Genomic DNA, 13,670 nt, shown 5'->3' with positions numbered 1-13,670 from the left:
CAAGCCCCGCCTGTGTGTATCCCAGAAGATGAGGCTCCAAAATGGAGGACAAAATAATACACCAACAACTGATAAGTGCCACATTCCAATGCTCCTGTCTATTTCCAAATTGGAAATGCTAGAGAACGACAAATCTGACCTTATTCCAGCAAATTCCACCTTCTGAGTGACATAGGCACAGGTGTTAACCTGGAAGAGAAACACAAGAAATGCAGTGAATTGAACATTTCACAACTGCAATTTGATAGATGGATTTTGGGGTGTGGGGGGGGGTGTAGATTGGCATTAAAGCTACAAGATTTCTTTTGTTTTGGAGTCCAGATCAGCTGCGATTGGACTGAAACGTGGAACAGACCTGAAGAGCTGAGTGGGCTGCTTCTGTTCCAAAGGCAAAAGGGAGGGCTGCAGATGCTGGAAACTAGAGTTTAGATCAGAGTGGTGCTGGAAAAGCACAGCAGGTCAGGCTGCATCTGGGGAGCAGGAAAATAAAAGGTTCAGGCAAAAGCCCTTCATCAGGAATGATGATGATGATGAAGGGCTTTTGCCCGAAACGTCAATTTTCCTGCTCCTCGGATGCTGCCTGGCCTGCTGTGCTTTTCCAGCACCGTTCGGCTTCTGTTCCAAAGGTGAGTGCAACAAGCAGGCAGAGGTGATCTGTTTATCGACCGAAGAAAGGAATTCAGAAGCAGTCCATGGCCACAGTGAACTGAAAACTGATCTCCAACTTACCAGGTTTTTCTTTAACCGCCACATGTCACTGCGTCCAATGTACTGGTCCTTGAAGGTAAGCTCCACCAGGTCAAGCGCCACATCCTGTTACAGATTCAGACAGTGAGCACCCACAAGAGCGCAATTACAGCCAGTTGGAAATTAATACCCAGCTTCCAAAAACATCATCTTTTAACACAACCAGTGAACACACTGAAATCTGGGGTACATTCATAAATAACAGGGGGAGGAGAGGGTTACCATGAAATACATACATCTCCTGATACTCCCACGCATTTTACCCTCAAAAAGACACAGACAGAAACCCCACAAAAACCAGACACTCTCATCAGAGCATTGGACAGCTCTCAATGTAACAAGCTCTATTTACCCTCTGGTAAATGTAGAGACCCTGCCCCCTTCCCCCGTGAAGCTTTTAATGTGAGAGATCACCGGGTGTCTGTACCATGCATGTCTCAAAGGAAAACTCGAGGGTGTGTTATTAAGGCGAGAGGGGAGAGTTTTAAAAAGGGTATGAGGGGCAATTTTTTCACACAGAGAGTGGTTCATGTGCGGAATGATCTGCCAGAGGAAGTGGTGGGTACAGTTACAACATTTAAAAGACATTTAAATAAATACATGAATCGCAAAGCTTTGCGGGGAGCTGGGCCGAATACAGGCAAATGGGACCAGTTTAGTTTCGGAGCATGGTCAACATGGAATCGATGGACTGAGGGGTCTGTTTTCATGCTGTGTGACTCTGCAAAACAGGAGCAAAGTTTCCAAATGGAAGACAGGCGGCTGCCAGGCCAGAGAGAGAAGGTCCTTTTTGTTGGGTACTAACTGCAAGTAAAAAAATTGAGTTGGGTGTGAATCAAACAACATTCAGAAAGAGCGGCCTGGATTCCAGTTACTTATCCTCTCAGACCCTCCCCGAGGCGGGGAGGGGAAGAGAGGGTGTGGACTTGGTAGGCTCTATGGCCCGTTTCCACACTGTGGGGATTCTATAATTCTAAGATAACAATGTACAGGTGGCGGAGAAATAAGTGCAGGAGATAAAAACAAAACACATCACTCACCTTGGGATCCACAATATTGACATAGACATCCTGGTAAGCCCGAAGTTTAAACACCTGGGCCACAGTCTGGTCCACACTAATAGTTTCTGAGGCAAACAACAGGATATGTAATTATATTTATGTCATAACGAGCCTCAAAAAGAATTTATTTCCATGCCCCCTCCCCCACCCCAGACATACTGATGAGATTTTATTTGAAGAAAACAAAGCTGCTGCACAACTATTTTTGCCGTCCATAAAGGTTCTTGGACATCCTGCTGCTGAACCTCTGCACAGGCGGCTGGCTGCTGGAACTGCACCTACAATAAACCAACCTAACTATAACACACACACACACACACACACACACACACACACGCAAAATAGAGAATTGGGGAATAACTGTAGCTGGTAAGGTTGGAACTGGACAGACCTTCAAAGCAGCAATGGAAGTCTGAGGAGAAAAGTTTACAAGAATTTATCAAAAAATAAAGTCATGGGGGCGACACTAAAGCCGGAATGAGATATGGAGCTAAATACACAAGGAAACAGGAATTTTGAAAAGGATTAGGGGAGAGAGAGAGAGAGAGAGCAAAGTTAATAAAGAGGAAGCTGAAGGGAGAGATCAGACCATAGAAGCCTTAGATTCAGGAAGGCTGTTTCTCCAGGTTAGGTCCACAAACAGGGCAGGTAGTCTCGGATTAAGGACATCAGCCGGTGAGGACTGAGATGAGGGGGAATTTCTTCACACAGAGGGTGAAGAATCTTTGGAATGGTTGAGCCCAGAGAGCTCTAGAAGTTCAATCACTGAACAGTCACAGATTGGCTGATCTCGAGGTAAAGGTCATATGGGATCCAGACAGAGCTGGGACAGACTCGAGGGGCCGAACAGCACACCCGTGCTCCTGTCTGACCTCCCATGTTTATCGTCAGTACAAATGAAGCTTTGTAACAGGGAGAGATCCTAAGCCAGCACCTCCTGACTGGAAGAGCTCGGCAGAAGAAGAGATTTACTGAATGCATCAAAGCAGGGACAGAGGTTTTCCTCTGTGCCTCACTATCACAGATTTGGAGCCTACCCTTGGTCTCACTCCAGAGGTGGTAGGGTCACTTCAGCTCACAGCTGCTGTCTGTAGCCTGCCCTGGAAGGGGGAATGGGTGATTAATTAGACGTAGAACCCACTATAGTGCGACAGGGTTACCCCAGGGATCCCAGCAGATAACCAAATAAACCCAGAAGTGTTACTTTCAAATAGAAATAGAAAAAGCTCAAGCCACTCAGCAAGGCTCTTCCAAAAACACCCAGCTTGAACCATTGACCAAAAACTCACTGGACTGGCCACATAAACACAGTGACTACAAGAGCATGTCAGAGGTGAGGAATACTGCAGTGAGTAACTCACCTCCTGACTCCTCAAAGCCTGTCCACCATCTACAAGGCACAAGTCCCGAGTGTGGTGCAATACTCCCCACTTGCCGAGCTGGGGGCTGCTCCAACAACACTCAAGAGATTTCACACCATCCAGGACAAACCAGCTCCTTGACTGACACCACATCCTCAAGCATCCACTCCCTCCACCACCGACGCTCAGTAGCAGCAGTGTGTACTGTCTACAAGATGCATTTCAGACATCACCAAAGATCCTCAGACAGCACCTTCCAAACCCACCACCACTTTCACCGAGGAGGACAAGGGCAGCAGATACGTGGAAACACCACCACCTGCAATCTCCCCTCCATCCTGTCTTGGAAATACATCACTGGTTCTTCTCTGGGTCAAAATCTTGGAATTCCCTCCCTAACGGTATTGTGGGTCAATGCAATCACATGGATTGCAGCAGTTCAAAAGGCAGCTCACCACCACCTTCTCAAGGGGCATCTTGGGATGGGTAGGCCCAGCCAGCGACGCCAATGAATGAAGAAAAGCACCTTTACTTTCTGTCCACTGTGTGTGCCTGGACTGCTGAGAATGTCAACATTTTCTGCCATCATTTTAGATTTCCAGCATCCACAGGTGTCTGTTTCTGTTTTAAAGTTTAATATTTGAAGAGGTGCAGCGATTCCTGCTCTTGCCTGCGCTAGTGTTCTTCCCTCAGTCAACAACAACATAGCTAGGCCTTCCTCTTCTTCACAGGTAAGGCCCTGTGGAAAGTACCACACTTCCCTTTTGTAACAGGTCAATGTTCTCGTCTTCCGACGCATTTTAAATTTGGCATCTGTCTTCCTTACACGTCCTACCTCTGCAATGCAAAACTCCTCGACCATAAGCAGCTTTGAGAATGGAGAAAGACTCTTTTCCCATGTGTGTTGATTTTTAAAAAGAAAATTCATCCTTGTGATGTGGGCATTGCTGGCGTTTGCTACCTGTCCAATTTGTCTTTAAGAACGTGGTGGTAAACCGCTCGGACATTTCAGGGGGCACTTTAAAGGACCAGCCACAAGATTAGGGGTTTGGGATCACACCTCACCAGGTAAGAAGGTAAAGATTTCCTTCTGTAATGGATGTTAGTGAACCAGATGAATTGTTAATTGGTGATAATTTCAAGATCAACCTTCTGAGGTTATTATTAAATATAAAATTCCACCAGATTTGGGATTTGAACCCATGACTCAGAGCATTAGCCTGAGTTTCTGGAGGTCACTGATCCAGTGATACACTCCCATCTGTGATTGATCCAAACTCAGTTCTGACTTCACAATACCAATTCGGTGACGTGTGTAAAATTAGTGGTCACCCCAGTCTTAGCTCTGATGTTACTGTTTGTTTGTATCAGCCTGTTTAACACCAACAGTGTTCACCACCTGCTAAATTCCACTCTTGCCCAGCCACTGCAGGAAACGGTGCAAAATAATTCACCGGGTTACCTTTCTGCAAGTCTTCTTTCAAAGATTTCACCTGAAGAAGCAGCGGGCTGTGAATAAAAGAGACAATATAACAATGATTATGCTCCATGTACGGGGAAAGGGAAGATAAGTAATTTGTAAAATGACAACTGCATTGTCTCCCTCCCAGCCCACAGCAGGTATCCTGAACCCTGGCAGGGGATAGCGAACAGAGTGGCTGGACCCATACTCTTTGTTGCAGTGTCCATCCCCCGACCGTGCAGTCCCCTACGACTGCCACTTTCCTGCCTGCTCTCCCCCCCTCCTTCTCCTGCTGGAATGGCTTCCCGTACCGTGATCAATTCGCTCATCCGTCCCACAGCCCCCACTCTCAAACTGAGAGGAACTCAAACTTGTTGCAGAGGCTGACACTGCTGCACACCTGTCCTCGAGGTGCCTCCTCGACCTGCCTCACTTGCGGAGTCACGCCGCCCCCCCCCTGTCCCTGACCACTCACCACATCAGAACACCCAAGGTACAGCCGCTCCCTGCAGTTTTGCAAAATCCACCTTCCCAACAGCACATTGAGCCTCGCTAAGAAATGAACTGGGATTGAAGGATCAGAGTGACCGCCCCACAATATCAGCCACTTTTGGCCAGTCCTGGTTGAGAGTAGAGAGATTGCTCAGAGTTACACAGCACAGAAACAGACCCTTCGGTCCAATCAGTCCATGCTAACCATGCATTCAAATTAAACCTGCATACACTTGGCCATTATCCATCTAAACCTTTCCTACTCATGACCCCCACTGCAGCACTGACGAACTTTGGAAAACAAAGGAGAAGCACCTATACAACGTATTCAAGAAGAACAGATACTCAAAAAATACAGTCCGCAGATTCCTCAAGAACAAACCACGACAAGCAGACCAAACACAGCCAGAAACCCTAACCACCTTACCATACATCAAAGAAGTTTCAGAAATGACAGCCAGACTACTAAGGCCCCTCAGAATCCTAGTAGCACACAAACCCACCAACATTCTCAAACAAAAACTAACAAACTTAAAAAAAGACCCAGTACAACCCATGGACAAAACCAACATCATCTACAAAATTCCATGCAAGGACTGCCACAAACACTATGTAGGACAAACAGGAAGAAAGTTAGCCACCAGGCCACACGAACACCAGCTAGCCACAAAAAGTCACGACCTCCCTCTCCCTCATAGCCCTACACACGGATGAAAAAAACACCATTTCGACTGGGACAACACAGCTATCCTGGGGCAGGCTAAGCAAAGACATGCCAGAGAATTCCTAGAGGCCTGGCACTCCAACCACAACGCCATAAACAAACACATAGATCTAGATGCCATCTATCATCCCCTCAGAAAACGAACAGGAAATTACATCACCACAAACCCCAGGAACCCCATCCAGGAGAAAGATATAAATAGAAAGCAGGAGACAACAGCTTCGCTTCACTTGGAGGTCGCCACTGATGATGTTACCGAGCCAGGTAATGAAACGCCTGGATATCAAACCTACAGCTCAGCGAGCAAACCTACACCCTATGACCCCCATCCACTGCTTCCTCTGGAAGTTCATTCCACACACGAATCATGCTGTGTAAAAAGGTTGCGCCTCCCGTCTCTTTTAAATCTTTCACCTCTCACCTTAAATGTACGCCCCCTTGTAATAAACTCTCCCACCGTAAGGGAAAGAACGTTGCCATTCACCTTCTCGATGCCTTTCATGATATTACAAACCTATGTATATGGTCACCTCTGAACCTCCCACAGTCCAGTGGAAAATGTTCCAGCCTTTCCAGTCTATTTTTATAACTCAAACCTTCCATTCCCAGCAACATCCTGGTAAATCTTTTCTGAAGCCTCTCCTGTTAATAATATTAACAGTACGACCACAACTGGACACGGTACTCCAGTAAAGACCTCACCAGCATCCTCTACGTGATGTCCCAACTACACAAAGGTCTGAGGTAATATTTACATCTCGTCCTCCTGTTTTTAAGTTACTTACTCCTCCTCATCTTCAGTTCCTTCCCTTCCTGCAAACGTGTGGCACAGTGGTTAGCACTGCTGCCTCACAGCGCCAGAGACCCGGGTTCAATTCCCGCCTCTGGCAACTGACTGTGTGGAGTTTGCACGTTCTCCCCGTGTCTGCGTGGGTTTCCTCCGGGTGCTCCGGTTTCCTCCCACAGTCCAAAAATGTGCAGGTTAGGTGACTTGGCCATGCTAAATTACCCGTAGTGTTGGTGCAGGGGTAAATGTAAGGGAATGGGCCTGGGTGCGTGCGCTTCGGCGGGTCAGTGTGGACTTGTTGGGCCGAAGGGCCTGTTTCCACATTGTAAGTAATCTAATCTTAAAAAAAACCGAAACAGCCAGATGATCCAACTCTCAGTCAATGCTGCACTTCAAGTGTAGAGTCACAGGACACGGCAACTCATCCTCAACCACTCCCATCTGGCACCCAACCCTGATGCCACACTGGGATGAGGTGACACAAATAGGTTATAGAAAGGGTATCATTAAACTGGAGAGGGTTCAGAAGAGATTTAACAGAATGTGGCTGGGAATGAAGTGTTTGAGATATCACAAATAGACTGGAAGGGCTTGGGGCTTCTTTCACTAGAGCATAGGAGGTCGAGGAGGGGCCTTAGTGAGGTTTATAAAATCAGAAGGGACAAAGCTAAGGGACAATAGCAATGATCTTTTCCCTAGGATGGGGAGTTCAAAACTAGAGGCATATTGTTAAGATGAGAGGAGAAAGATTTAAAAGGGATATAAGGGGCAACTTTATATATAGAGACTGGTTTGTTGTGGAATGAACTGCCAGAGAAAGTGCTGGATGCAGGCACAGTTACAAGATTTAAAAAGCATTTGGACAGCGACATGAATAGAAAAGATTTAGATGGATATGGGCTAAGCGCAGGCAGGTGGGACTAGTTTAATTTTAGAACATAGTGTGGACTGATTGGACCAAAAGGGTCTGTTTCTGTGCTGTATAACTATATGAAGATCGATGCGGACATCAGTAATGCACTAGACCCATGTAAGTCACCTTCCAATATTCCTGCACACCCACACCAATTTTTCAACTCCGGTCTAATTTAGTTCGAGCAAAGAAAAAATGTGTTGCTGCTCATCCAGCACAATAGCACCAAACTGTTTTTGACTGTTTAAAGATATTGTAACTCTGGAAGTTAATCACAGAAATAATACACTAAACCTTTTGTGTTGCACATGTAACAAGAAAGGTTCTGTGCCTCATAAGTAGTAACATTCAACTGAAAGCAATTCACTGCAACCAAGCTGGTGTATTTACCTGTACTCATCATTAATATGTGCAATCTCCACAATGTCGCCCAGCTTCACCTGAGGGAAAACTTTGGGGTTCACCATCAACTCATAGTCTGAGGGAAACAAGAAGTGAAACGTATGAAGCCAACAACAAATTGCATATGTGTAGCAGCTTCAGAATGGCAAAAAACACAGGTGCTTCACAGGAATACTGAAAGACCACATTCCACACAACAAAACAGTGCCTTCCAAACCTGTGCCCTGTGTCAACTGGAAGGACAAGGGGCAGCAGATACATGGGAGCACCATACATGCAAATTCCCCTCCATGATAGTCACCATCCATTGGAAATTTATTGCTGTTCTTCCAGGTCAAAATCCCTGGAGTGCCCTTTCCAGAAACATTGTGGGTGTATCAACCCCACACAGATGATGGAAATTCAAGGCAACAGCTCAGTGTCAGCTTCTCAAGGGCAACTACCAGTGAGGCCCACATTCTGTGAAATAGCTTGAATAACAGCGAGGTCAGATGACCAAAATCCCGGTCAAAGAGGTTAGTTTTAAAGTACATCTTAAAGACGAAAGAAAGGTTGAGTACCAAAGACGTTTATGGAAGGAATTCCAGTGTTAATGTTCCAGAAGTGGAAGGCTCCACATCCAATAGGATACCAAGTAAAAATGGGGAAAATCAAGACATCAGCACTGAAGATCTTGGGCAGCTTTGGGATTGGAAAAGGTTACAGAGTAGGAAGGGGCAAAACCATGAAGGTATTTGAAATTAGATTTGAATTTTAAAATAGACAAATTACTTAACTTAGAGTCAATGTGGTTAACAAGCACAGGAGTAATGAATTATTGGGAATTAATGAGTTAAGACATAGACAGCAGAGTTTTGGGTAACCTCAAGTTTCAGGAGGTGAGCTGGGGGTGATTTGAAATGGTCATGGCCAGAGATTGCAAAGCCATGGACAAGGGTTTCAGCAGATCATAGAATCCCGACAGTGTGGAAACAGGCCCTTCTGCCTAACAAGCCCACACCGACCCTCTGAAGAGTAACCCGATCCAAACCCATTCCCCGACCTTATTACATTACGTTTACCTCTGACTAACCTGACTGACCGAGCTTACACATCCTGAACACTATGGGTAATTTAGCACGACCAATTCACCCTCACCTACATACCCCTGAACACTATGGGTAATTTAGCATGGCCAATTCACCCGAACCTGCATATCCCTGAACACTATGGGGTAACTTAGCACGGCCAATCCACGCTAACCTTCACATCCCTGAACACTAGGGGTAATTTAGCATGGCCAATCCACACTAACCTACACATCCCTGAACACTAGGGGTAATTTAGCATGGCCAATTCACCCTAACCTTCACATCCCTGAACACTAGGGGTAATTTAGCATGGCCAATCCACACTAACCTACACATCCCTGAACACTATGGGGTAACTTAGCACGGCCAATCCACGCTAACCTTCACATCCCTGAACACTAGGGGTAATTTAGCATGGCCAATCCACGCTAACCTACACATCCCTGAACACTAGGGGTAATTTAGCATGGCCAATTCACCCTAACCTACACATCCCTGAACACTACGGGGTAATTTAGCATGGCCAATTCACCCGAACCTGCATATCCCTGAACACTATGGGGTAACTTAGCATGGCCAATCCACGCTAACCTTCACATCCCTGAACACTAGGGGTAATTTAGCATGGCCAATCCACGCTAACCTACACATCCCTGAACACTATGGGGTAATTAAGCATGGCCAATTCACCTGAACCTGCACATCCCTGAACACTATGGGTAACTTAGCATGGACACAATTCACCCTAACCTACACATGCCTGAACATTATGGGCAATTTAGCATGGCCAATTCACCCTAATCTATACATCCCTGAACACTATGGGGTAATTTAGCATGGCCAATTCACCCTAACCTTCACATCCCTGAACACTATGGGTAATTTAGCATGGTCAATTCACCCTAACCTTCACATCCCTGAACACTATGGGTAATTTAGCATGGACACAATTCACCCTAACCTGCACATCCCTGAACACTATGGGTAATTTAGCATGGCCAATTCACCCTAACCTACACATCCCTGAACACTATGGGTAATTTAGCATGGCCAATTCACCCTAACCTTCACATCCCTGAACACTACGGGGTAATTTAGCATGGCCAATTCACCCTAACCTATACATCCCTGAACACTATGGGTAATTTAGCATGGTCAATTTACCCGAACCTACACATCCCTGAACACTATGGGTAATTTAGCATGGCCAATTCACCCTAACCTACACATCCCTGAACACTATGGGTAATTTAGCATGGTCAATTCACCCTAACCTTCACATCCCTGAACACTATGGGTAATTTAGCATGACCAATTCACCCTCACCTACATACCCCTGAACACTATGGGTAATTTAGCATGGCCAATTCACCCGAACCTGCATATCCCTGAACACTATGGGGTAACTTAGCACGGCCAATCCACGCTAACCTTCACATCCCTGAACACTAGGGGTAATTTAGCATGGCCAATCCACGCTAACCTACACATCCCTGAACACTAGGGGTAATTTAGCATGGCCAATTCACCCTAACCTACACATGCCTGAACACTATGGGGTAACTTAGCACGGCCAATCCACGCTAACCTTCACATCCCTGAACACTAGGGGTAATTTAGCATGGCCAATCCACGCTAACCTACACATCCCTGAACACTAGGGGTAATTTAGCATGGCCAATTCACCCTAACCTATACATCCCTGAACACTACGGGGTAATTTAGCATGGCCAATTCACCCGAACCTGCATATCCCTGAACACTATGGGGTAACTTAGCATGGCCAATCCACGCTAACCTTCACATCCCTGAACACTAGGGGTAATTTAGCATGGCCAATCCACGCTAACCTACACATCCCTGAACACTATGGGGTAATTAAGCATGGCCAATTCACCTGAACCTGCACATCCCTGAACACTATGGGTAACTTAGCATGGACACAATTCACCCTAACCTACACATGCCTGAACATTATGGGCAATTTAGCATGGCCAATTCACCCTAATCTATACATCCCTGAACACTATGGGGTAATTTAGCATGGCCAATTCACCCTAACCTTCACATCCCTGAACACTATGGGTAATTTAGCATGGTCAATTCACCCTAACCTTCACATCCCTGAACACTATGGGTAATTTAGCATGGACACAATTCACCCTAACCTGCACATCCCTGAACACTATGGGTAATTTAGCATGGCCAATTCACCCTAACCTGCACATCCCTGAACACTATGGGTAATTTAGCATGGCCAATTCACCCTAACCTACACATCCCTGAACACTATGGGGTAATTTAGCATGGCCAATTCACCCTAACCTACACATCCCTGAACACTACGGGGTAATTTAGCATGGCCAATTCACCCTAACCTATACATCCCTGAACACTATGGGTAATTTAGCATGGCCAATTCACCCTAACCTTCACATCCCTGAACACTACGGGGTAATTTAGCATGGCCAATTCACCCTAACCTATACATCCCTGAACACTATGGGTAATTTAGCATGGTCAATTTACCCGAACCTACACATCCCTGAACACTATGGGTAATTTAGCATGGCCAATTCACCCTAACCTACACATCCCTGAACACTATGGGTAATTTAGCATGGTCAATTCACCCTAACCTTCACATCCCTGAACACTATGGGTAATTTAGCATGGACACAATTCACCCTAACCTGCACATCCCTGAACACTATGGGTAATTTAGCATGGCCAATTCACCCTAACCTACACATCCCTGAACACTATGGGTAATTTAGCATGGACACAATTCACCCTAACCTGCACATCCCTGAACACTATGGGTAATTTAGCATGGCCAATTCACCCTAACCTTCACATCCCTGAACACTACGGGGTAATTTAGCATGGCCAATTCACCCTAACCTACACATCCCTGAACACTATGGGGTAATTTAGAATGGCCAATTCACCCTAACCTACACATCCCTGAACACTATGGGTAGTTTAGCATGGCCAAGTCACCCTAACTTACACATCCCTGAGCACTATGGGTAATTTAACATGGACACAATTCACTCTAACCTACACACCCCTGAACACTATGGGTAGTTTAGCACGGCCAATTCACCCTAACCTGCACATGTTTTGACTGTGGGAGGACATCGGAGCACCCAGAGGAAACTCACGCAGACACAGGGAGAATGAGCAAACGCCACTCAGACTGAGGCTGGAATTGAACCTGGGTCCCTGGCGTAGACAGGCAGCAGTGCTAACCACTGAGCCACCGTCATCAGAGACAGGGACAAAGACACAAAACATGACAAACGCAGATACAGACGGTCTCCATTTTTTGACAAATGTGCAGTTGGTACCTCATCAACTGACACTGGAATTACGAGCAGAAAGGGAGGGCCTCAAACAGCTGTCCCCAGAGAGTCAGTAAGTCAGAGACAGAGTTGGTAGAATGCACTGTGTTGTAAGAGATGGCCACATCGAGCAAGGAAGGGAGTTCCAGGATTGTGACCCAGTGACAGTGAAGGAACGGTGATATTTTTCCAAATCAGAATGGCGAATGACTTTGAGAGGAACTTTCGCGTGACGGTATTCCCCTGTGTCTGCTGCCCTTGTCCTCCTCGATGAAAGTGGTGGTGGGTTTGGAAGGTGCTGTCTGAGGATCTTTGGTGAATGTCTGAAACGCATCTTGTAGACAGTACACACTGCTGCTACTGGGCGTCGGTGGTGGAGGGAGTGGATGCTTGAGGTTGTGGTGTCAATCAAGGAGCTGGTTTGTCCTGGATGGTGTGAAATCTCTTGAGTGTTGTTGGAGCAGGCCCCAGCTCGGCAAGTGGGGAGTATTGCACCGCACTCGGGACTTGTGCCTTGTAGATGGTGGACAGGCTTTGAGGAGTCAGGAGGTGAGTTACTCACTGCAGTGTTCCTCACCTCTGACATGCTCTTGTAGTCACTGTGTGTCTGTGGTGAGTCCAGTTGAGGAGTTTCTGGTCAATGATAACCCCCAGGATGTTGGTAGATCAGCGCACCTACCTCAATGGAAGGGAAAGCGTTTTTTAAAAATAAGAAGCCTGACTAACGAGGGTGGGGGGTGGAGGGATGGGCTGAAGGGGATGGGGGTGAGTGGGGGGGGGTGTGGGGGATGGGGTGAGGGGGTGGGGGGGTGTAAACCCTGAGCAGGATCCAACAGTTTTCTGCCGCAGTCACTGGGGAGAGGCCCCGGGGGGGGGGGTCTGCACCGCTCTCCCGGGCACAGAGCCCCCCACACTCACCGCTGCCGCCGAAGCCCTTCTTGTGGATCCACAGTTTATAAACTCGGCTGGTTCTCATGGTGACTCCGAGCGCGCATTCCGGCCTCTCCCGGAAAGGGGGAACCTTCCGACCAGCCGTGTGTCAGTCCGGACACATTTCCACATTGCACCACGTGGTGGGACTGCGAATAGCGTCCGGTGAGGTGGGCGTGTGGGGCAGGGGGCGGGGCAAGGGGCGGGGAGGGAGGCAGGCAAGGGGCGGGGCGGGAGGCGGGGCAAGGGGCGGGGCGGGAGGCGGGCAAGGGGCGGGGCGGGGCGGGGGCGGGGCAAGGGGCGGGGGAAGGAGGCGGGCAAGGGGCGGGAGGCGGGGCAAGGGGTGGGGCGGAGGGTGGGACAAGGGGCGGGGT

The 13,670-nt window shown here is 47.4% G+C and overlaps 1 protein-coding gene across 1 annotated transcript in view; it reads right to left on the bottom strand.

Moving 5' to 3' along the window:
* depdc5 (DEP domain containing 5, GATOR1 subcomplex subunit) overlaps positions 1-13,416 on the bottom strand; it is a 257,419-nt gene extending 244,003 nt beyond the window's left edge. Inside the window, exons 1-6 of the mRNA XM_088000284.1 lie at positions 13,285-13,416; positions 7,938-8,025; positions 4,632-4,678; positions 1,788-1,873; positions 730-813; positions 140-189 (exon numbers count right to left, since the gene is read on the bottom strand). Of these exons, the coding sequence (XP_087856410.1) occupies positions 140-189; positions 730-813; positions 1,788-1,873; positions 4,632-4,678; positions 7,938-8,025; positions 13,285-13,342 (413 nt within the window). The 5' untranslated portion in view covers positions 13,343-13,416. The remainder of the gene's footprint in view (positions 1-139; positions 190-729; positions 814-1,787; positions 1,874-4,631; positions 4,679-7,937; positions 8,026-13,284) is intronic.
* Positions 13,417-13,670: the final 254 nt, after the last annotated feature.

The sequence above is a fragment of the Chiloscyllium plagiosum genome, unplaced genomic scaffold (genome assembly GCF_037043375.1).
Source record: "Chiloscyllium plagiosum isolate Xiang-an unplaced genomic scaffold, Cpla_swu_hap1 HiC_scaffold_24, whole genome shotgun sequence".
Classification (NCBI taxonomy): Eukaryota; Metazoa; Chordata; class Chondrichthyes; order Orectolobiformes; family Hemiscylliidae; genus Chiloscyllium; species Chiloscyllium plagiosum.
Note: the sequence above shows the minus strand (reverse complement) of the source record. Positions and strands in the feature narration are given on the sequence as shown.